Raw genomic sequence first — 24,340 nt, 5'->3', positions numbered from 1 at the left:
TTCCCCCTTCCAGCAAATCTCCCCCTCACGCTTCCCACCAACCCCTTGACCCCTTCATCCCTCACAGGCGCACACGCACCCAACACCAACTTCCCTAACCACTCACTAAACTCCACCAAATCAAAGGCCTCTCTCGCGAAATGATCCTCCAGCCTCTTAGGGTTAAGAAGAACGGCAATGTCCGCTTTATGGCATGGTGGAAGGAGGTAGGTTAGTGGGACCTTTAAGGAAGTGAGGTGTTGGATGAGGAGCTGATGGTGGGGGGACAGGGAAGGGGGGCTGAGGGTGGAAGAGGGGGGCTCTATTGGGAGAGGGGGGAAGTGGGAAGGAAGGAGGACGAGGGAAGGGCCTCGAGGGCATTTGGGGCGCTGGTGGTATGGAGGTGTTGGGTGTGCCGGTGGTTTGTTGGTGAGTTGGTCGGTGGTTTGGGGACGAGCAAGGAGGGTGGCACAGGTGGGTCGAAACGTCGGATACTGCTGTTGAGAGATCTTGCTGGTTGTGCAAAGCTGTTGATGAACACGTACGGATACTTTTGCTGTCTTGTCAAACCGTGTGCTTGGAGTGAAGGTCGGTGACTGCTGACATTGCTGGCTTCGTCTTTCAGGTACATCTTTTCGAGTTGGTCTACCAACAGGCTAGGCTGATGGAGCAGCTTAATCATTGGAAAAACGCTGGGCGGCGCCGTTCGATCTGCAGGAGACTCATCGGGGCGTCTCTCCTTGTCCAGACATATTTCCTTGTCGCTGATATTTTCGAGGAGAATGCTAATACTTGTAGTTGGGCCACAATCTCTAACTTTTATCGTCATCTTGTAAGAGATGAATGCTCTCGTAAGAAAATGCTGGGTGCACGGTCTCGCTTGGATTTTGAACGACGATAATTTGTACGACATTTTGATACTGCACCGGAACGAGGAGTTGCTCTAATATCAGACACAGGGAGTTTCTAGGCATCACGTAGAGGCAGAGCTTCGCCTTGCGGCTGTCGATCTTCCTCCATGAAATCCTGGTGAGGCAATGCAATGGGAAATGACCAGTTGCGGATGCTACATCCAGAGCGCCTTGTTGATACATTCAAAAGTCTTAGTAAAGCACCTTTGCCTAGCGAGTTTCCTACTCGGAACATGTTGAAGCACTGTGGTTCCACACAGTTCTTGGCCCTTGCGAACATGAGAGCTGAGCGACAAGGCAAGGCGAGTCAGTAGGCCGCAAGAAATAATGGGGCCAATGCTTAGATCTGCGTCTCTACGAACATCTGCGCAAGGAACCCTTGAATAGCGCAGAAACGAATACATACTAAACAAGGTCTTACAATACTGTACAAGAGAAAAAAAGGTAAGTGGTTCTTGCGTCTGTATGCAAGGGCCAACTAGCACTGATCTCATATCGAACGCCACACGATTTTCAGATCGGTTCAGTAGCCAATCACCAGAATATTGCCTCGGCAGCCTTGATGCATGGGTGACAAGTCAAGGCGAGGCGACTGCGCTAGCCATTCATGGCCAAATTTTTCAATCCGCAAGGCGCGCTTTAGGGCTGAGTAGTTTTTCTGCTTGGACCCTTGATGGGAGCAAGTTATGGTTTGAACAAACGCTATCATTTCGGGGACCGAGGCTACTGGGTCTATACTGCTGTCTACCGGTTGTAGGAGATGGTTTCGTTGACGAGACTGCCAACTCTGCATTTGGTGACGATCCCTGGTGTATCGCAGTTACTGCAATCAGTTTCGTTGATGGAATGTGAGCCCCCTGCGCCAACAGCCGTTCTGCTTGGAGGTGTGATGGACAGGTGCGGTTTGGGATTACAAAAGGGTAAGCCCAGAAGAATAAGTGTTACAGGTGTAATATACTCTACAAAACACAAGACAGTATTTAAGGAAAGAAGAGGGCATAACATTCCTATAGCTTGAAATTTCTTTTATCGCCCCACCGCACCATACTAACAAAGTCCGAACATAGCACCAATCACTATAGCAAGGGCTAGCGGAACATTAAACTATGCGCTCTCCGTATAAGTAACAACAGCAACTACAACCCACTATAGCTCTTTTGCTAGACTTTGTCCACGACTAACTTCGGGGGTTAAATAGCTAATCTCCTAAAATCTATAAACTGCTATAAACACTAATCCTACAGCTATTGCGTTCACTCCTTAGAGTAAATTTACTACTTACTTCTTTCTCTGCAGAATTCGCTAAAAGCTCTACATAGCAACGGCTAGGGTAATACTAGGATAGAATATCCTTAGAAACCTAAGGAATATACTAAAAATAGTAGGTAAAGGAGAATATTATAATGCAAACGCACTAAGATAAACTACGAAGTTGAAGTTAGGGCTAGGGAAAGCTTAAATAATAGTAAGCTCTAAAAGGAAATCGCGGCTTGAAACTTACTTAGGATTAATAATATATAAATGAAAAAGGGGTATAATAACTAGTCTACTACTGAAAATAACTATCTTAACTAGATATATATTAGCAAAAAAGTTAAAAGAATATAGAGTTATACTAGTAAAGCTATAAACGATAAGGACACTTATAAAGGATACTATAACTTAGGATAAGAATTTATAATCTACTATATAGGATATAATTCTTATTAAAAAAGATAGTAATAAGTAAAATACTAGCCTTAATATAAATTATATAGTCCTAGGAGTCTTCTATCCTAGCTAGTTGTAGCTAAGTATTTACTAAAGATTATAGAAGAGCTTCTATAGAATAGGCCTAGTTTAGAGGCTTTATAGTACGCCTTTTCTAAACACTACTCTAGCTCTCTACTATCTCCTTAAGTAGTATATTTTTAGTTATACTAGCTCCCTCTACAACGTCCTTTATATTATATTTTTTTTATTTAAATTTTACCTTTAACTTACTAATCTTCTAGCTTATTTAACTATCTTAAATTATAGTAGTAAGACTACTAAGCAATATAAGGAGTAGGAAATATTATAATATATTATAGTATAGACCTACGCAAGCCCTAAGTATAATTAAAATATAGCTAAGCTTATCTTTAATAGCCTTTTCTACTAGCTATATAGCTGCTAATACTATAATACTAATAGTTAATATATTTAAGCTAGAAAGAATAGTATAAACTACTACTAGAAAAACCTTATTTATGTGTTAGATACTAATTGAAAGCGCAAATATCCTTATTGCACTAGAAAGACTATAAATTAGACTAATAAGTTCTTATAAGCTACTCTATAGGATATTAAATATATAGAAAGGGGATTATAGGACTATAAACCTCTATATAAGGAATATAAGTAAGGTAGGGATAAAACCTATATATAATAATATAAAATAGAAGATTATCTTTATATTCCTAGGCCTAAGGAGACCTTAGTATATAGTAAAGAGTTCCTAATACTAAATCTAATTATTAGCTTATATGTTCTAGATAAATCTATCTATTTCCTTAAATTAATAAGTTGTCTTAATACCTCTAGCTATACAAGAACCTTTACTACTTAGAAGAGGAATAAAATCTAATATACTATCTACTTATTAACCTATTTTTATTTTCTACTTCTTCCCTTAATAAGCCTCTAATATAAAATTTGGAAATGCACTAGAGGGCCTTTAAAAGCAGTAAAGCTGAAATTCTAAGTATAGGTATAAATATCTATAAGCTAGTAAATAAGATTTTTGCAATTACTTAGGAAAGAGCTCTAGTGAAATAGATTATACTATAAAGCGATGCGGTAGGAGAGAGGTATAGGAATATATATTTTAATTATTATATATAGTAAAGTGGGATTAGCTATTTTATTTCTCTAACCTACTAACTTTTATTACATAATCTTTGTAAGGTATCTAACCCTACTACTTACTAAATTTTAAGTTTTTAGTACTAGAAGAGGGTAAAATTAAATAGCTTCCTAAATTTATATTATTTATTATATTAAATCTATCTATAATATTTCTAGAGACTTCTCTAAACTTAACCTAATTTTAACTTCGCTTAGTTTCTAATAAGCTGCCCAACTTAACTATATATTTTATTATTTATTATAGGTTATAATTATTCTTACTTCTCCCCTTTAATAGGTTATTTAAACTATATTAGCTATATTTCTATATATTTTTAATTAATACTACTTTAACTTTAGTTCTAGAAGTAGTATTAAAAATAGCGTAAAGCTTGTAATAGATCTAGATTTATAAGAGTAAAGCGCACTTCCCTATAATACTAGATCTAGTTATTATATATTAGAAAAGATTTTTCCCTAACTAGACTTTAAGAGCTTAGGATAAGATTAGTATTTAAAGGAAGGTTTATACTCTATAGATAATAAAGTAGTAAAGGAGTATATAAAGAGTCTTTATAGGAAGCTAAAAAACTTAGTTAAATAACTAAAAAATATAGAAAAAAAGGATATTATAGTTGTAATATATAAAGTTTTTATAAAATACTTAATAAATAATCCTAAGATTAATTTACTAAAAGTTGGCTAGAAGATATACTTTATTAATAAGAATAGTATAAGCAACTTTATACTTATTACTATAGAAATAAAGAAAAGTAGTTAAAAGTAATATATTATTTAGAATAGCTTTAAGCGAAATATAAGATTATAGAAGTTAAAAACTCTATATAAGTAAGAGAATAAATTACTTAATAAACTATATATTTATAATCTAGTAGTTAGTTGCTACTTAGTATAAGGGATTACTCTAATAGCGGATATATACTTTAGGAGGCTCTATTATTATAAGCTAAGAAGGAAGTAAATATAGCTATTAATATTAAAAGAACCTAAATATAGGATAGAAATAGTTAAATATAAGTATAGTCTAAGTATAGATTATCTATAAATATAAAAAGTTAAATTATATAAATTATAAACAATAATTAGTTATTAAAGAAGCCTATTTCAATAAGGCTATTGCTAGCTTTACTTTATTGCAAATTATTAATCCCCTATATATAGGAATCCTATAACTATATATTTCTAGTAGATCTCTTAAGCCTTTGAGCCTAAACATTAAAGAGGGTAATACTGCCCCTAAAGAATTCCTTTAGAAAACGCTAAGCCTCCTTATCGACTCTACTACTAGAATTAGCAGGATATAGGTATAGAGGTAATCCTTAAGGAAACTAGGGAAATAGTATTAAATATAATAATAAAGAAAAAAGATAATTAGAGATATTATTATTATTAAGAATAGTCTTGCCTACTCTACTATCCCTCCCTTATTAAGCCCCTTCTTATTATATGTAGCGGCGGTGGCTAGGGCTTAAACATCTAGAATATAGTTATCTTAATAGAGTGTAATTTTACTAGCCTTAATTGTATTAAATAAAGATTCTTCTTCTTAGGCAAGGAGGGATTTTTACTAACAACCTTTACTAAGAGAAACTAAGCCTTATAATAAGAGTTGAGTACTATGAATTCCACTCCATACCTTATAAACAATAACTACGCTAACCCTTCTCTTTCTAACAACTCCTATAATACTATTATAATTTCCTAAGCTTCTCTAGTATTGCCTAATCTAGCGTTATATTTAAGACTAGATATATCTAGTCTACTATAATATAGCTAGGCATCTTTTATTATTATTAACCCTCTACTACTATAGTAGGAATTAAATTCTTAATCTATGCCTACTTACCTATATTAGCCTAATTACTCTTATCTACTATTAATATTAGCTATTGCCTTATACTAGACACTAATACTTAATAATTAGCGGAATAGTATTAATTCTAACTAGGAATAGGCAGAGAAAGTATATAAGATATTTCCAAAGAATAGCCTATTAAATAGCTATCCTTATAGGGGCTATATAAAATAATACCTTAAAATTTCTAATCTTAAGATATTGTTAAATAAGGTATAATAATCTGCTTTTATCTACCTTTTCTAACTGCTAATATAGTTAAAAGATTGTAGAAGGTAGCGAATATACCTTAAAGTTTATATACTATTATATCCTTTACACTTATTAAATATAAGAATTAAGGCCTATACCTAGCTCTTTACTATTACTTTTAGATTATAATAATATAATTAGGCAGTAGTCTTGTGTATTAGAGTTAATGGCGCTAATAAAGGATATAATATATAAGTAATAGTAAGCTCTAGTAGTATAAAGGAAATATAACTAGTAGAACTATAATTCTAGTCCTAATAATTTAGATTAAGAGCCTTATTATTTTACTAACTAAAGGAAGAGTTTAGGCGGTTTTACTAACACTAATACAAAGAAGAGGCAAGGGAGAGCTATACTATAGGGGCTATTACTATATCTATAACTAGGCAGAAATACTAGAATAATATTATAGCCCTAATAGGGTAAGGACCTTATATAATATATATAGACTATATAAGTACTTTATAGTACGTATTTAAGGCTCTAAACTAATAGTTAAAATAGAGTATTATAATATTAAGCTATTAAAGATATATAGGCTATATCTATTATAAAATCCCTAAGTCTATAGAAAGACTTATTATTAATAGATATAGTAGATCTAGTCTATAATATAGGCTATACTATATTAAATTATTAGTATATAAAGTTTCTAGCTAAGAGTATTAAAGAAAGGACTTATAAGAAATTTAAACCTCTAAGGCCTATAATACCCTATGCAGTAAAGTTGTCCTTAGTATAATATTTGCCTATTATTAATGTTGAATGCAGCTACTAATAGAAGAATAAGAAGGGAAGGACTCTATAGATAACTATAGTAAATATTAGCTATATATTCCTTATATAATAGTTAAATACTATAGTAGATAAAAAGGGTTACTTATATAAGGAAACTCTATACCCTAGATAAGGGATTAGAGGAAGAGGCTAGTATTAGAGCTCGAATATTATAGTTATTATTAAAATACCTAGAACTATATTTTAAAAGCTTAATATAATATATAATTAGCTTAATATTTAGGGTTTCTTAGCTTAAAGTTGAGCTAGCTTATTGCCTAGTATAGCGCTAAAATTTATTAATTATACTTAATAGTATATTAGTTATCTTAGAGGTTAATATAGGATTATATTTTTGCCTTCTTTACCTCTTTAGCCTCCTTATTATTAACTTTAAACCTATTAATATTTTATAGTATTATATAATAGCTTTTAAATAAAATACTAACTTTAATATAGCCTAGGCCTTGCGCCTTATACTTTAAGATAGCTAACTTATTGTAAAGTAATTATAATATTATTATAGAATATCTTTTAGATATCTTTCTTAACTATTTATAAAAGCTACTTTAAAAAATAGAGTAGAGCTATAAGCTAGGTTCCCTCTTATTTAATAGCGCTACTAATAGTTCTAATTATAAACTATAAAAGGCAATATTAAAACTTCTACTTACTCTAATAGGTTATAAAGTTGCTTATAACCTTTATTTAAAAATTAGAAACAATAATATAGCTACTAAGCTATTAAAGCTTTTTAGACTTATTTAAAGTAGCTACTATAATTATAAATACTATTATATACTATTATACCTTATTATTAAAAAAGCCCTTAATATTAATATCTAGAATACTATCTTTAACTTTATTATTACTATCTTTAAAATAACCCCTTATATAAGTATTCTTCCTTCCTTTAATAGTACTTTTATTATAATATTATCCTTATCCTTTTAAAGTAGTAAATAGACTTAGAGGATTATTAAGTTAGTAATATTCTATAAGATAAAAAGGTATATATATTATAATATTAATAGTTTTTTTAAAAAATACTTTAAGGGATAGTATTAGACTTATAAAAGTAAGGCTATCTATAATATAGTAAAGAAGGAATATAGAGGCAAGTAATAGACTAATTTTCCTAATTTATTAAATAAGGATACTATATAGGACTAGCTATCTTATTTTAAGGATAAATATCTCTTAAATTTATATAGTATTTTCTATATAATAGAAAGTATTAATAACCTTACTAATAGCAAGATATAGCATTAATTAAATATATTTATAAAAAGACAAAATATTAAAAATAATAGGAAATATAATTTAAAAGATATATATATTATTAGAAAGCTTAAGTAGTTAAAGTAGAACTTAAAACTGCTTTTACTATAGCTTATAAAGTATATATATAATATCTATACTATTTAGCTTATTTGCCGCTTTATTTATAGCTTCTTCTTATATAAAACTACTATAGAATTATAGGTTTTTAATCGCTTTAAGCTATATAGCTTAAAGGAATTTAATATATATAAAAAACTTAAGAAATTTATCTAAGCTATTGTAGGGTATACTATAATAAATAATAAAAAGCTAGGGTTAAATATATTTACTAAGCTAGATAATATAGGCTAGTTTATTATTATTAGTAAAAATATAATAAAGATTAAGAATAAAATATAGCTAAATAAAGCGCTATTTATTAAGTAATATATAATTATATATTAAAGTATAACCTACTTCTATAATAGTAATAAAGTAAATATTATTAAGTTTTTATAGATATTTAATAAGCAGCTACTTAAAGTAAATTATTTCTAGCTAGTATATAAAAAGGGAATAAAAGGTATTATTAAATTTATAAAATATTAATATATTACTAGTATTAGTAAACTATATAGTAGATTAATATTTCTATTTCTATATTAATTTTAAGATAGTACTGTAAGTACTATAATATCTTTTTCTTAGATATAGCTAAGTTAGTCTTTTAGCTTTATATAAAATCTTAGTATCTTAAAGACTTTATTAAAGTAAAAGCGCCTTAGAAATAAGTAGGGTAGTTAGAAAATATCTAGGTTAGATAGCTAGAAATCTAAATTTAGCTAACAATATAAAATATTATAAAAATTAGGTAGGCTAGCTATTAGCTTATATAAGTTTAATAAGGATAAGTATAGTAACTATATATTTAGATATCTAATAATTATACTAGCAAGTTAAACGCTAAGCAAGTTTATCTAGAAGTAATAGTCTAAAAAGCTAGACTTATTAGTCTTATTAGCTATTAAAGGCTTACTTACTACTTTTTAAAATATAATTAAAGTATATTAATTTTTATATCTAAAAGGAAATATTTTATATAGGGATATTTTAGAGAATAATATTATAATTATAAAAATAAAGAAAACTAGTAATTTTATAGGAATACTTATTAATTTAAATCTTATAAAAAAGCTTAATAATAGATATAGTAATATATAATATTAAATAGGTATAATAGAATTTATAGCTATTAAAGTATTATATAATACTAATTATACTTATTAATATAATTTTAAGTTATTTTTTTATATACTTCTATAGATTCTTACCTATTATATTTAAAAGAAAAGATTTTTTTATTTTGCTACTAACTAGCTTAAAGAAAATATCCTAATATAATAGTATTTAAGCAGCTTTAAAGTAATTACTAGAAGAAAAAAGTATACTATAAATATTAATAGATTTAAGAAATTATTAAATAAATTTCTAATAGCCTTTAACTATATAAAGCTATTATATAAAAAGATATAAGGTATTTTTTTCCCTTTTCTAGAAAATAGAGCGCTTTTTAAAAAAACCCTACTAGGTACTTTTAAAAAGCTATATAATCCTATTATTAAAGTATTTAATAATATTATAGCAAATATTGCCCTTTAGATAGGAATCTAAGTAAGTAGATTTTATAAAAAGGAAAAAAGTAGTTTTTAGTAAGCTTTTTATTAAGTCTTTAATTACTACTATAGCTTAGCGTTTAGATTTCTATTGGTTTTAGGGTATATCTTATTTATTCTTAGAGTATATTTTATATTATAGCCTATATTAAGTTTTAATATATAGTACTAAAGTTTTAATGTTTTTTTAAATTAAAACTAGTACTAGATAAACTAGTTATTTTCTCTTTTATAGTTATAATTAATTTATTTTCTACCTATATATAGATCCCTATATAGGCGCAATAATAAATATTAGTTTGTAGCTATATATTATTGTCCTTTATATAGTATTTATAGCTAACTTACTAACCTTAAATTTCTCTCCGAGTGCTTCTACCCTGCTATAGTAGTATAGAAGTCCTACCTTTTACTGTCCTTAACTTAGAAGGGCTAGGTATTAAAGCGCACAACTAAGCACTAACCTCTATAGGCGATTATCCCTTCTTTTAGTTTTGAAAACAAATTAATTATTAAAAACTTTCCCTTTTAAAATTATAACAAAATAAGTTTAATTATATTTTTTACTAATTTTACCTTAAAATTATCCTTTAAGGTACTTACTATAAGTTAATATTAGTATATTGTCTTAGTGGATATTACCTAGTTTCTAGGCTATAGTAAGCTTATTAAGTTTTTATTTAATAAAGAAGCCAACTGCCTTATAGACCTTCTTATAGTGCTAGTTAAGCTAAGTCTAGCGCAATTATCCTATGCAATAGCGCACCTAGTTAACGAATTAGGGATTAAACCTTTAGTAATTAAAAAAGATCTAAAGTCACTATACTAAACCTAACTATATCTAGTAGTAATCCCTAACAAGCTAATTCTAATAATCTTTTATAGCCTAGACTTACTATCCTATTTTCGTCTTAGTCTAGTTTTGAAACAACTCTAGAGAATTGGCTAGCTATTTTTCTAGCAAAAAATTACTAAGTTTATAAGTCCTTAGGCTAGTAAAAGAATTATCTATTTAGGCGACAAGTATAAACCTAACGATTTACTAGTAGGCTTCCTAACAATAGAAGAGGAAAATATAGTTAATAAAGGTCTAAACAATTCTAAAATAGATCTAGATAATAGTATCTACCTAAGGCTAGGAAATTTATTTAATATAGTAAAGGGTCGATTTTAAGAAGTTAATTCTAAAGTAAAGCTTTATAAGATACTATGTCGCCCTTTACTAGAAGAGCCTAACTATAGATTTTATTTAAAGTATTCTTAATTATAGCGGTTTCCCTATACTATATATAATGAAGCTAGATATCTTCTAAAATCATTATATACTTAAGTGTATTTATTTGCTCTTAGGGGGAAGATAGATAATTATTATTCTAAGACTAAGAGCTAGATTCTTCGCAACCTAACTATAGCTAAATTCGTTTATAGTAATAGACTTTTCGTAGCATTTTATAGGTTAGAACATTAGCGCAGAACTCACCTTAGATATCCTAGATTTAGTGAGGCAATAATATGTTAAATATACTAGTCTATAGGGAAGTCTAGATTTAATTATAGAGTTTAGGCTAGCTATAGATTTAAGATATATATAGAAAAAACCTATACTTTAAATTCCAATTATAACTAGAAAGATATAATAAGCAAAATAGTTTATAAGTTATTAGTAGCCTTAGACCTGCCACATCTAATAAAGAAGAGCAAGAGGATTAAGATCTAGTAGTAAAATAATTAAAGTACTTAAGGATATAATAGAAGTAAAAAGTAGAGGTAAATAGATATACTAAATTTTTTATACTTAACGAGGGTGGGATCTCTATAAGAATCTAAGCAGCTAACCTAAAGCTAGTACTTTTAAGGATATTGTATAGGATAAACTTACTAATATAATAAAAGCTAAGGATAAAGGGTTTAATAAGGTTTTAAAGGAGTTCCTACTAGTATTTAAATATATTAAGCCTTTATATAAATTGCTATAAGGTATACTATTTCTATATAAGGAGAAGGGTAGGCTTAATACTAGAACTAAGAAAGACCCTAAGGACTTATATAAGCCTATCCTTAAAGTATTTAAGGATACTATAGAGGATAGTAAAAAGTAGGAGTAGATAAGTATATGAAATTCTATTCTTATTGCAAGTTTTGCGCTAGATTCCTTCTACTTTTGCTCTTATATTAGTTCCTTACTAGCAGGTCTATAATAATTAAATATTTTAAATAATTAAATATTTTAAATAATTAAATATTTTAAATAATTAAATATTTTAAATAATTATAATATTTTATAGTTAGCTAACTCTTATTATAATAAAAAGTTAAGGAAAGTAACTTAATTAATTATAAAGCGAAATAATATTATATAATTAGCTTTATATAAAATGCCGCTATTATATAGATAATGTTGCTAGCTCTTCTTAGCTTATCTTTTATTTCTTTATATAAATTATATTTTAAAATTATTATAATTTCTAACTTATAACCCTCCTCTTATAATAGAATATAATATAGTGTCTAGACTAGGATCTGCAGGTTGTTTTTCTAAACATTTAGTACTCTTATATATAATTAATTAAATTATAATAATATAAGTAGAAAGCCTCTAGTAAGTCGCTTATAACTCCTTTTATTCTACTTATAATATAGTAGAGCTATCGCTATAGTTAATACTATATTCTTAGCTATTATACTTAATAGGTGTCCCTTTAATATTATAGACCCTAACATTTCCTTCCTATATATCTTAAATAAGAAAATATCTATAGATTTGCTTATTATCCTAAGGCTAGTTATCCTAGTAGTAATTATCTTTATTATTATAATGTTTATTAGTTTTAGTCTTGCAATAGGCAAATCTATCTTAAGAGATATATTATTATATTATAAGCTCTAGGAATAGAATATAGGTTAAATAAGTCTTATAGTTTTACTTACTATTATTTTTATTATTATAAATAATACTAAGAATATAATTAATAGACTATAACTAGATCTTCTTACTTAATATAACCTAGACTTTATAAAGAGCTTTAATAGTACTATTAGCAGTATTAGTAATTAAGTTAATAAAGGTATTAAGCTAATTTCATAGACTATATATTAAAACCTTAGATTAGTACTAGATAATAGATTTAGAAGCTTTCTAAGTAGTTATTCCTTATATAAGTTAGCTACTAACTAGTTTATATTTTTTAGTAGCTAAAACTTATTATATAGTCTCTTTTATAGGCTTGACCTATTTAGCTCTTTTTATCTATATAAAGTTTATAATTACTATTCTATTCCTTAACTATTAAAGCTTTATAAATAGGTAGGATTAAGTACTTAATTTATAAGTATTAAATGCTAGTAAAGCTAATAGCAATAGAAAATACTTAAATATATATAATGAAGCCACAGTACCTCTAATATACTTACTTATCTTTCCTCTTATCCTAGTTAGTTTTATAGTCTATATTTTATCTATATAATATTCTAACTTCTACTATTATAGCTTCAATATTATTACTAGTACAATACTAGGTATAGCTAGCGTATTACTAGGATTCTATTAGTACTATTTCCTTATTAGCTATAGAGGAGGTTAAGTATAGGCACTAAGAAGCTATAATTAAGTATTTAGGAAAGGGATTGGATTAGTAACTTATATTAGCAATAGCTATAATAGTAAAAAGTAGGATTTAGAAAGCAGAATTCTAAAGTAGGGAGTAAGCTAAGGCACATTATATAGCTAGTAAAAGAGTAGTAATAAGAGCGAAGGTATTAGGCTAGATAATATAGGTAATATATAGGGTTATAGATAGGGCAGGGTAAGCGACTCTAGTTAAAAGCCTTTCTAATATTAATTGTTAGCTAACTAGTATTAATAGAGTGGCGCTAACAATAGTAGAGACTAGACCTAAAGGAGAAAGTTTAGGGGGGTGATTTTAGTTTCTACTAAGAAGGCAAATAAGGCGGATATAGAAGAGCAATAAGTATAACTAGCCTAAGGGTTATAGTAATAAGGTGTTAGCTAGTAGAAGTAGTAAACATTAGATATCTTATACTAGTTAGCTTAGCGTTTAGATGGAACGCAGTATAATAAAGTCCCTATAGGTTTTATAAATATATAGAAGTATTTTCCCTTTCTAATTCCCTAATATTCTAATAAAATTTTCTTTTTAATAACTAGATATCTTACTATAATAGGAAATTATATAGAGGCTAGGTACTCTCTTATAGCTAGATACTTTATAATAATTAGGCACTTGTTCTATAAAAGTCTCTCTTATAACTTACTAGTACTTTCTATAGGCGCCCTTTATACTAACTTTCTACTAGCCCTAAATTAGTAAGGCTAAGGTAAGTATTTAAAATACTATATAATATAAAGCTTTACTAAAGGTTTACTAAATTGCTTATAATCTTTTAATAATTATTTATACCTTAATTAATAAAATAATATAACCTAGTTTCTACTTAACTTCTATCTGCTATCTAGTGCATATTACTGCAGTATTATTATCTATTTTAGCTAGGCTCGCTAATTACACTTATCTAACCCTATATTAAAGGATAGCTATTAGGTATTAATATTTAGGCCTATTAATTATATTTACTTCTAGCTTAATATATACTATATGCTTTTTACCCTACTCTTATTCTCTTTTCTATGCAAAAGAGCCTCTCAAAGGTGTAGACTGCCCTACCTCTTATATTTGCGAAGTCAACCTTACTCTTCCCCTTAATATAGTATAATAACTTATAAGTAAGGTTAGTATAACTTAAGCTATTTTAATTTATAATCTATATAGCTAACTTATATTATGTAGGTGAGATACTTACTCCTTATATAAGTATTACCTATAGGCCTTTAATTCTATTAAGCTATTATATAAAAAGATATATAGTATTTTATTCCCTTTATAAGAATAGTTTGCTTATTAGAAATCCCTTATATTTATTAGAGGATTTATATAACTATATTATTAAAGTATTCGATAATATTATAGCTAATATACCCGCTAGAGAGGATTTGGAATAAATAGTATTTATATAAATTATTAAGAATAGGAGAGGTTTAAGCTTATATATATATATTTGAAAAAGTTCTATTTCTATATATATAAAGAGAATCTCCCTTTTAGACAATATATAGCCTAGTCCTACCTATTTCTCTATGTATCGCGCTAGCAGCCGGCAAGTAATAGTATTATGCGTTGGTCTTAGGTAGGCCTATGCACTAGTAATAAATGCTAAGAAATATATTTTTATAAGAATTTAGTGAAAACTAAAGCCAAGGTTTTAAAAAGCCGCCTAATTATTTAGGCGCCTATTACCGGTAACAAGTCGCTTATCTAGCTCGGCTAAGACCCGCTAATAATGCTAGTCCTACCTAGTTAAGGGATATTCCTTAAAATCTATTGGGTATTAATATCTACCCTTCTTAAAGCACATTTACTTCTATGTCTTCTTGCGCTGTACGCTTTTAAATTTGCTCTATCTCCTTTATTTCGCTAGAAAACCCTCTTTAAATACACAGATTGCTCCTCACGTTATAAGACTCGACCTCACTCCGCCACTTCCCCTTAAAGCAAATTGAATGTTTTATAGATGAGGTGAGTATAGGCTAAGTTTATTTGATCCGCCTTGCAGTCCGTAAAGCTTAATTGTGCCGAATAGGCGATAGGCATGTCACTTAAGTTCGCAACATATCTCTCTCTCCGCTAGGCACTTGTCTTCCTGCGGGCTTCGCGTCCTCGCATACGGCTATTATTAATCTATAGCCGGTTCCTGTAGCTCCTTATTGCTACATTTATCCCGATACTTGAGCTCACGATTTACTGTCTGCCTATTTGGGAACGAATATAATAACTGTCTTTTTATCAACGTTTACAAACGAAGCAACAAGTGTCATCTACCGGACATACTAGGCTATTGAGAAAATTTGACCTATAGCTTAAACTACGATTTGCTCCTGTTGGTAAAGGCGTTGTGAGGATCTACTTGAGGGCATGGAGGGCTCATATTAACATGGGATAGGTGGCTTTTTGCACGGACGCCTTTCGCAACTCGCCATAAGTCGTCGATCATGCCCAGAAAGGTGTGTGATTTCATTTTAATCCTTTAGCACGTATCTGAATCTAACTTAGGCATTAAATATAGCGTGGAGATACAGCACTTGCAGGAAGAGAGGAATATCTACCCAGCCATCGATTTACTAAAGAAGATCACGACAGATAAATAATAGGAAGAGGAGAATAGATTGTGGTGTTTAATCCTGACTCCAAGGGGGGTACTCGGGAATATCCAAACACGACCGTGGACTAGAAGATATCTGTCCCAAAGGGTTTTGAGGTTGAAGTGATTAATGGCTATGCCAGGCTGACCACGTCCGCTGAAGCATAATCATCTCGTTCATTTGAAGTCCCTCCCTATGACTAACCCACAAAGAGATAGAGATATCCTGCTCTGGGTCTGTGGGGACCATTGTCATCAGACAGTCTGTCGTCGATTCTCCTAGCTGCCTTTCCTTTTTCCACTGACGGCTGTTCTGAATTGCATCTAGAATGAGATTGCTCAAGAGTGGTATTTGACTGATGGGTGCTTTCAAGAACATGAACTGAATTTCTATAGTACATAGTTTAGTGGTGTCTTGCGCGTAATGAAAGCTTTTGCTTACGCCTACTTGTTTGCACTCTCGAAAATTGAGCATCCGTTCCTGCTCTATGAATTTCCCGGATATCCGTTAAGGTTTGAGGAATACCTTCAATGTGTCCTTGGATTTGCATAAGCTTAAAAGTCTTCAATTATGCTAGAAAGTATGACATACCACCAACTCGATTAGAGTCAGCCGGTACAGATGTATCATCACGTTCTCTTTCTGTCCTGGCATGTGCTTGTTCGTTTGTCTTTTCTGTCTGAACATGACCTGCAGCTGCTGTGGGCTGATCTTCGCGCACCCGTTTTGTTGGCCGTTCTGCCAGACTGCCAAGCTCAGTACCTGCCAACCTGGTCAGCTTTTGGCCACGTGTAAGAAATGCATAGCGTACCGGTTCCAATTGGCAGATTATGTTGTTTGGCGAGGGTTTCCAGGTCCGGAGAATAAAGAGACACCTTCTTGCTTCTGATATGGGAAATGAGGCTGGTTCTAGCCTGCGCGTTCATAGCCACAATGTTCTGCTTACCAAGGCTGGCAGCACACAGTAAAGCAAGTCCATGACCACAGTGGCGTATTACGTCGTTCAAGAAATCCCGGTAGACTCTAGCGCCACGAACTGTCTGCTTAGTCGGAAGAAGGCTGACGGCCAGTTCGACTGACTTGGCAGATCTCGCATCGAGACGGCCGTGAATTTTGAGATACTGAAGGCAATTATGAAGCTTGTTCTCGCATTCTTTGATCAGGTTTGACGGAGCAGCAGATGTCGCGTTGTGACGCTTCTCGAGCTCTGCTTCGAGCTCTAGCGTTGCATCGCGGGTTTTTTGAACAAGCGCCTCCAGCTGGGCTTCGCTTATCTCCCCGTAATCTATTTTGGGAGGACAGAAATCGCCTTCTGCGGTACGGAGAATAATGCTCGTCGAGTCCATCATCAAAGGTTGATCGTTCGCTTGAAGTTTGTGTAATTAACAGCTGCTGAACTGAAAGCTGATGGGGAGTTGAGGGGAAATTGATGAGCAGCTGACAGGCATTACGTAACCAGAACTAAACCTCATACAGTATTGATTTACGCCGACAAGGAGGTGCAACGTTTGGATAGATCTCCAAGTCGGTTTAGTATGAAATCAGGTGACAGAATTAGAAAGAGATCCCTGCTAAGAAGACAAAACAAGTATGCGATAAATTTTCAGACTTGTTAACATTTAATGCTCCGGCTCTTTCTCCATGCCAAGCCATCAAAATGGGAAGACAGAGTTGAGTTATGGGGTGCACTTTCTATAATTAAACCCCTGACATCAGTAAATCGACTACTTACTGCCGTATTTGCGGGTAGCGAACCGTCCTTGACAGCCAAACGCTAAAATGGCCTGTGCTTTGTGATTCAAATGGAGTGTGGGTAAATGTTTCTTTAGGAGTTGCTATCACACGGCTCCACTCCACTATAACGCTTTCATGTTGGCAAATCAACACCCGGTGCCATTCCCAGCTTGCAATATATCTTTATTTCGTTCGCTGCACATTTGTAATCTTTCCTGCTTGCTTTTCCCCTATTCTGGAGAATCACCAAACTTTGGTCCAAATTTTGTGGCGCGTGTTTTGCTATTAATTTCAAAAAACTATAGCGATTCTTCTAAGCAATGTCCGAAGAAGGCATGTGAGACTCACCCTGCTATTAAATGGAGAATACGACTAAACTCGAATATAGTTTTCGATCTTCAAAATCAACTTCCGTTTGCCAACGGTTCGTCCGCGATGTGCTTTCTCTTTGGCAATGGTGATTACCAGCGCTTTTATAAATGCTGATGTACGGTGGTCAACTTAGTTGCTCGAATCATGAGCCAAGTGCTCCCCCACGAGGCTAAAATCAGTAAGGAGGCCAAAGAAGCCATGCAGGAGTGCGCCACCGAGTTTATTTCGTTCGTTACTAGCGAAGGTCTGGCAAAGAAGCAGACGTTATAGCATGTTTCTGACATAGCGGCTAGCCGCAGAAATAGGGGACTCCCAAAAGAGGAAAACTATAGCCGGCAACGATGTGCTCGAGGCGATAGATGTGCTTGGTTTCGAGCATTATGCAAAAGCTCTAAAGCCGTACCTCAACAGATACTACGAGAGGTCAAAGGTCAAGACGCAGATGGACCAAGCGCCGAAGGGTTCAATAAGTGCGAGCGACGTTCAGCAGTCGCCAGCCTCGTGAGAGCAATATAGTTTGTGGGGATGAAGTAGGAGCAATATGATGTGTTGATGAAAGATCTAAGTACTAAGCAATGAGGATTTGTCTATCTACCCTTTGGCCGTTCCGTAATGGCTTTTAGTATTGGAGGGGGCCTCTGAGTGAGTACACCCACGAGTCCTGTAAAGGAGTATTTAAGGAGCATAGCCGACACAGAGTGGATGATATATAGCAGGCCTTGTTTTTGGCATTTGACCTATTATCCCCTGCTACGGTTCAAAAAAGCCGCTTGGCATTTACAGGGGACTAGTTGGTCAGGTTATCTTTTGCTTAACTAGTGAGTATTGCTGATTAATACTACGATTAGGGCCTCTCCGATCCAATCATTACCCCTGTCTGCCAAGCGGCTATTTTGAGCCGGTGCAAGGGGTAGTAGGCAGATCACGTGATGGAAGCTTGGTGTAATCACTATCAAACACGTGACCCATTACCCTCTACCTAATGGTAAACTAGTACACAAGGGAGGCAAACGCCTGAATGCTCAATTTCGTGAGTGAAAGCATTCAAGACTCCGTCTTCACCGCAAATCAATGTTCATTGTTCCAAACACCAAGATCGACGGAAGCCTCACGACAATAAACTGGCAGCGAAATGCCTCCCTATATACCGTTTAGTCACCGACGTTCTCTATCAATTGGGCACCTACCACAATGATTGCCGCGCGGTACCCTTTATCAACAAATTCCTCAAAGCATCGGTTAGTGTCCTCCTTTGAGAGATAAGTCACCCACGCAGCCGCTGGGGTCGATCGTGCGATATACACAGGCCCAAATTGAGAAACAAAATGGAAGAAATCAAAGTGTGAAAGATCTGGATTTTAAATGACCACACTCCTGCAAACCGGTGTTGACTGAATACACCGGCGTGGCAAAGAAAATTCGCTCGGAACGAATTCAGTATCCCAATCTGTAAGCCGCCAAGAGGCAAGGTACATGCTTGCGCCGTCGGTTAAACATCGATATCCTGGAACGACGTTTGTAGTGGCTTTGGGGGTGGAATCTGCGCGAATCTTATTCTCACTACCTGGAAAATATTGTCACTGACTTACTATGGGCCGAATCCATTGTACAGTGGACTCATATGAACATCCAGACACTGGTGGGACAGGATATGAGCTCTCCAGATTAAATTTCTAATGAAGAACCAAATGAACTGACGATGGAAAAGCTTGCTCTTTATCGTGGCACAGAAGCCCATGTCCAAAGACCATCCCTCAAGCCTGTGGGCTTTCACTCCGCCATAATTCATCGTACGTTGGTCCGAAACGCGGCTGGCAGTTGACACTCAAATGACTGGCAAATAAGTGGCAATAAAGTTTGCGCTTTTACGGATTCGGAAAGCGCCAGCCATGTGAACACCAAGTTGGGATTAGAGATTGAATACTCAAACCTCTGGACTGCCAGGATCGACGAACTGTGGGTAGCTCCTTGCTCCTACAATTGGAGAGCGCATCGCTGTGGAGCCAACCAGAGCGTGGAGTTGACTTGTGGCTTGTGACTAGTGGAGAAGCTCTTGACTCAAGATCTATCGATCACGCCAGTTTTTATAGCTTGGCTGAGCTGCTATCACGTTGACGCACTTGATAGTCACGGCGAAGTATCAAATGATTGATCATGCAGCCGCCATCATCAACGCGTCAACACGGATGCAGCTTGAGAAATCAGTAAGATATAATCATCTCGTTCGCTTCCTCTTCTCCGGCTTTCTTTGAAGAGTATACGTATTCTCTTACCACAGACACGTTTATTACTCGTGACCAGTCCAGTTTTGCTGCCTGGTGTTGCGCATCGCCCATCTCGGATTCACAGTCATTTGCCCCTTCATAGCCTAGCATCTATGGATTTGCAACGTCAATCCATTCGAGACCTTTCCAACAATTCAACGGAAGCTGAAAGCCTCAATAATTTCCCAGCAGGCACGGGGAATGGCTGGCTTGGTGATCCATCAATTGAAGGCCAAGAAGAGCCACAAGCCCCACCGACTTATGTAGAGGCCTTGGACCAACAGACCCACCTCCCACAGCTTCGGAGAGCTGTCCCTCAGCACGATCTGGCTTCACTAACCCTAAATCAACAGCCGTCTTGGTGGAGGGCGGAAGCGAAAAAGATTCTCTGCTCTGGTGATCTCCAACTAATACAACTCCTCCTACGGTTCGGCTTGTATGGAGACGAAAGCTCCCTCCACCATAACTTGCAACATGTTTGGACATTCAGGCTGGATGACATTCTCACCGTTTTCATGGACAGGCCCCAGGTAAACACTGAGAGAGAACATAAGGTGAATAAGATAGTGGAACTGGCGGAGTCCGATCGTACTTTCCTTGATGTCAGCTCGAACTGGGAACCGCGCGACACAGTAGCTATGGATGCTGAGCAGATCGCCATCGGTATTGAGCAAGAAAGCCATTGGTTGTTCAGAAATATTCGGATCGAAAATTGTCTGAAATATGCTATAGGGTGGATGGAGAAATCGATAGAACACCTCTTTGTCCAGCATAGATGCTTCAGCCTCAAAATACGCTGCTATCTACGCGAGTTTCCCACCCAAAGAAAAAAGTTTATTCACGTGGAAGAGGTAGGCCCTCTCGGTCTTAACTCTCTCTCAGTCGCTTTGCTGACTACAACAGAAATTGCGAAACCGAAGCGCACTGGCTCATCAAGCGGTCCTGAACGGTCTGTTGCCACCTGAATACCCTGCGTATTTTAACCTTGAGCCGATATGTGAACCACTCAGAACCTTTGCAGAAGATGAGACTATATCCCTCGGCGCAATACTCACTAGACTCCAAATACTGACAGAGCGCTTCGATTACACCTACAAACAGGCGTTACCTACCACATGGCCGCGATTTAGAATTGAGGTGGACACATTCAATGCTTTGATCTCTACTCCCGCTATTGATTATGCAAGGGAGATGACCATTTCCGACATGCAGGATTTTGACCTTGTGTGCCCTAAAGCCTTGAAAAACAGTGGATCACAATCGATCCACCTGCTCAACAATTGGTGTTCCTTTCGTGATGCGATTGCTGAGTGCTGCAAAGCATATCCCCGCTTGAACTATCGTGTCAACGAAATCGCGCATGTGAGAGTAACTCATGGATACAGATTGCCTTTGCTGACTATGATTCAAGGGTTTACGTTGCTATCGTAACTGGCACCGCCTAGCTGCCATTGTGCACGGCCAGAAGCAAGCAGGTGCCGACTCTCCGCACTACAGCCTCATCAACCCCAATGGTAACTACATGGTCTTCCGCGCTGAAATGAGGAGACGTCCGGGACTTCCCTTCCTAACCCCCTATCTCACCCAGTACACGAATGCTGAACGGTTAGATCCGATTGAGGCATTCTCCTTTGTGTCCTACAACATGGAAGCGGCATTCGCTCAGTCTGTACACAGACCTGGCGCCCTGCGCAACTTTGTGGCTTACACGCGCAGAGCCTTGTAATGGAAGCATCTTTGGTTTGGAAAGTTGTAGGTTTTGTACATAGGAGAGCAGCCTTCGTAGTATCGCTAGAACCCGGATTCACTAGGTATGTTCGAAGACGGCAGATCATGGCGTAGAAGATGCTGCAGCGGCGAAAGTCTGCGGTAGCCTAGATGATCAATTTATGTAGGATGCGCCAATGCTGATCATTCCTTGTTCTGCTTCTTAAATAGGCCTTTTTAGTTGTAAAGTCGTCACGTCTCCCAGGAACTCTCGTAGCACTAGGGGCGTGATTTCGTGAGAAATCAACAATCGGACAGACCAAACATTTTCTAACCTTTCATCGTGTAGACACGTCCAGTGCTTGCAACAAAGCTACCACGTTCTTTTTCGTTTTGCTGGGATGGATAAAATCCATGTTTCAACCAAACCGGAAGGAGGATGCTTCCAAGAACGACCCTCCTCTATTCCAAGCTCGACATCCCATATGCTCCTGGACGTGAACGTCGCGCTTCAGGACCACCTTGCGCGAACTTCATCCGACAACTCTGCGATGCCTTCCGCCGAATCCATCAACTATGCTGGTTCCTATGCGTGGCGAAACCATTTCGCCCAAGAACCTTCGCTTCCGCCAATGCAACAGGCTACTCAATATCCACCGTCAGGTCCGCCCTCTCAGGCCCCGCCTTCGGGCTGGATGGCTCATCCTCCATATCCGCCAACTGCAACGATTCTCCATTCTGAGCTTCAATCTCGCGAAGAGGTTTCTCAGGTTTCTGATGACACTCCGGTCTATGTCAATGCCAAACAATTCAATCGGAAATTGAAACGGCGCGATGCAAGACAGCGACTCAACGAGTTTTCGGGTAGTATGCCAAGAGGCCGCAAACCATACATGCACGAGAGTCGACATAGGCATGCAGCTAGACGACCCAGAGGGCCTGGCGGCAAGTTTTTGAGCAAGAATCAAACGCCTAGAACAAGGAATCAGCCAGATCAAACCAATAAAAAGGAGAAGGAAGCTGAGAGTATAGACGGTATACCTGAGAAGCATGAGGGAAGGGAATGGAAAGGGATGATTCACCGAGACAGTCAAGATGAAGGAAGTTGCAAGCCTGGACCCAGCACAATCAGAAGCGCCCGAAGCGATCGTCAGGTGAAGACGGAAGAAATGCGTGAGATCAACCGAAGGTACCAACATCATTTCATGGAATTGAAGAGCTGGAAGAATTGCATAAACGGTACTCAACCTAGGACGGCAACAGGTCATACTTTCCTCACCTAGCCCTATCTGCCCGGTACTTTGGTAAGGCACTTTGATATTGGCCTTCATCGCTGCCACATAAGTTTAATATGGAAGCATTCGAACGACGTGTAAGGCTTGTTAGATAGTTGATACATCAGCCAGATTGAAAATAGGAAGAGACAGGTCACAGGTGACAGCAGAATTTGCGGCTTATAATCATAATCAACAATATTACTTATCTTGCTTAGCTCCACGCAGTAAAGGGACGTTCTCTGACCTGCTAGATTGGCATCAAATATCCCCTGACGAACACATCCTCTTAAAAATTGCATTCCTCAATCCCGAGGCTGAAAAGTGTGTCGACCTCGGTTACAGTTATTAGTGCCTTGGATGTCCGACCTCCCTTAAATTTTGCTGGATCCTAGGAGCATCACAAAAGGAGTGTATATGTCCATACACCTACAGACGTTATGAAGAGCCTTATTCTCACATAGACCTTTCTGTTGCGGAGCAGCCATGGCTCGACTAGTAAGCGGCCAGCCAAGCCCGGAATAGTACACCAGTTATGTTGGTGACGAATACAATGTTGGAGCCACGTAATTAGCTGTGACAATGGTACGTAAGCTTGCTAAAGAACCGTATAGTAGAACATGTATATAAATACCATTAACTAAGTATCATGCTGGATATCGTACAAGAAGTTGCAACACTTTCGTAGAGGTATAGGGTCACGTGTTTGATAGTGATCACGCCAAGCTTGAGTCACGTGATCTGCCTACTGGCGATAACGGGTCAAATGTCAAAACAAGGCCCCTGCTCAGGAGCTTCAGCCTTCTACATGGCTTGTTCCCTCGTGTCCAAATTTGTTCCAAGCGACTTCTTATCGAAAAATGCATATCCTGTATCATCATCTCACCCACCGATGCTTGGATGTGAAAGACAACCTTAAACAACGACTGTTTCGAAAGTCGTGTTTCTCTCCGCCTCATTGGCCTATACTATCTCGCTATCTCTTAATGCTGTCCCGATTGACTGTATTCTCAGAATCTCTACTTTCTAAAACTTTATCTTCGTCCGAATCATTCTTGACCCATGGATATGAATTGTTTCTCCTAACGGCATCAACGTCCTCGAAACCTTCAGCGAGCTACAAACCCCCTTCGTTATTTCTATACTAATTGAAGAGATTGAAACTAGCATCACAGG

At 35.2% G+C, this 24,340-nt stretch overlaps 4 protein-coding genes across 4 annotated transcripts; 3 read left to right on the top strand and 1 right to left on the bottom strand.

Moving 5' to 3' along the window:
- Positions 1–16,012: 16,012 nt before the first annotated feature.
- On the bottom strand, positions 16,013–17,159 carry KY384_005282 (uncharacterized protein; the record flags this gene model as incomplete). The annotated part of the gene is made up of 3 exons (XM_044813783.1): positions 16,013–16,125; positions 16,405–16,575; positions 16,625–17,159. The coding sequence occupies 3 exons, from the start codon at positions 17,157–17,159 to the stop codon at positions 16,013–16,015; spliced, it is 819 nt and encodes a 272-aa protein (XP_044669084.1).
- Positions 17,160–18,063: 904 nt separating this feature from the next.
- Positions 18,064–18,424, top strand: KY384_005281 (uncharacterized protein; the record flags this gene model as incomplete). Its single annotated transcript, XM_044813782.1, has 2 exons — positions 18,064–18,163; positions 18,213–18,424. The coding sequence occupies 2 exons, from the start codon at positions 18,064–18,066 to the stop codon at positions 18,422–18,424; spliced, it is 312 nt and encodes a 103-aa protein (XP_044669083.1).
- Positions 18,425–20,296: 1,872 nt separating this feature from the next.
- Positions 20,297–21,909, top strand: KY384_005280 (uncharacterized protein; the record flags this gene model as incomplete). Its single annotated transcript, XM_044813781.1, has 3 exons — positions 20,297–21,034; positions 21,087–21,551; positions 21,595–21,909. 3 exons carry the CDS (start codon positions 20,297–20,299, stop codon positions 21,907–21,909), a joined length of 1,518 nt encoding a protein of 505 aa, XP_044669082.1.
- A 466-nt stretch (positions 21,910–22,375) lies between these two features.
- On the top strand, positions 22,376–23,173 carry KY384_005279 (uncharacterized protein; the record flags this gene model as incomplete). Its single annotated transcript, XM_044813780.1, has 1 exon — positions 22,376–23,173. One exon carries the CDS (start codon positions 22,376–22,378, stop codon positions 23,171–23,173), a length of 798 nt encoding a protein of 265 aa, XP_044669081.1.
- Positions 23,174–24,340: the final 1,167 nt, after the last annotated feature.

The sequence above is a fragment of the Bacidia gigantensis genome (genome assembly GCF_019456465.1).
Source record: "Bacidia gigantensis strain McMullin 20006 chromosome Unknown contig_245, whole genome shotgun sequence".
Lineage (NCBI taxonomy): Eukaryota > Fungi > Ascomycota > Lecanoromycetes > Lecanorales > Ramalinaceae > Bacidia > Bacidia gigantensis.
The sequence above is the reverse complement of the archived record's forward strand: the minus strand, read 5'-3'. Positions and strand labels throughout refer to the sequence as shown.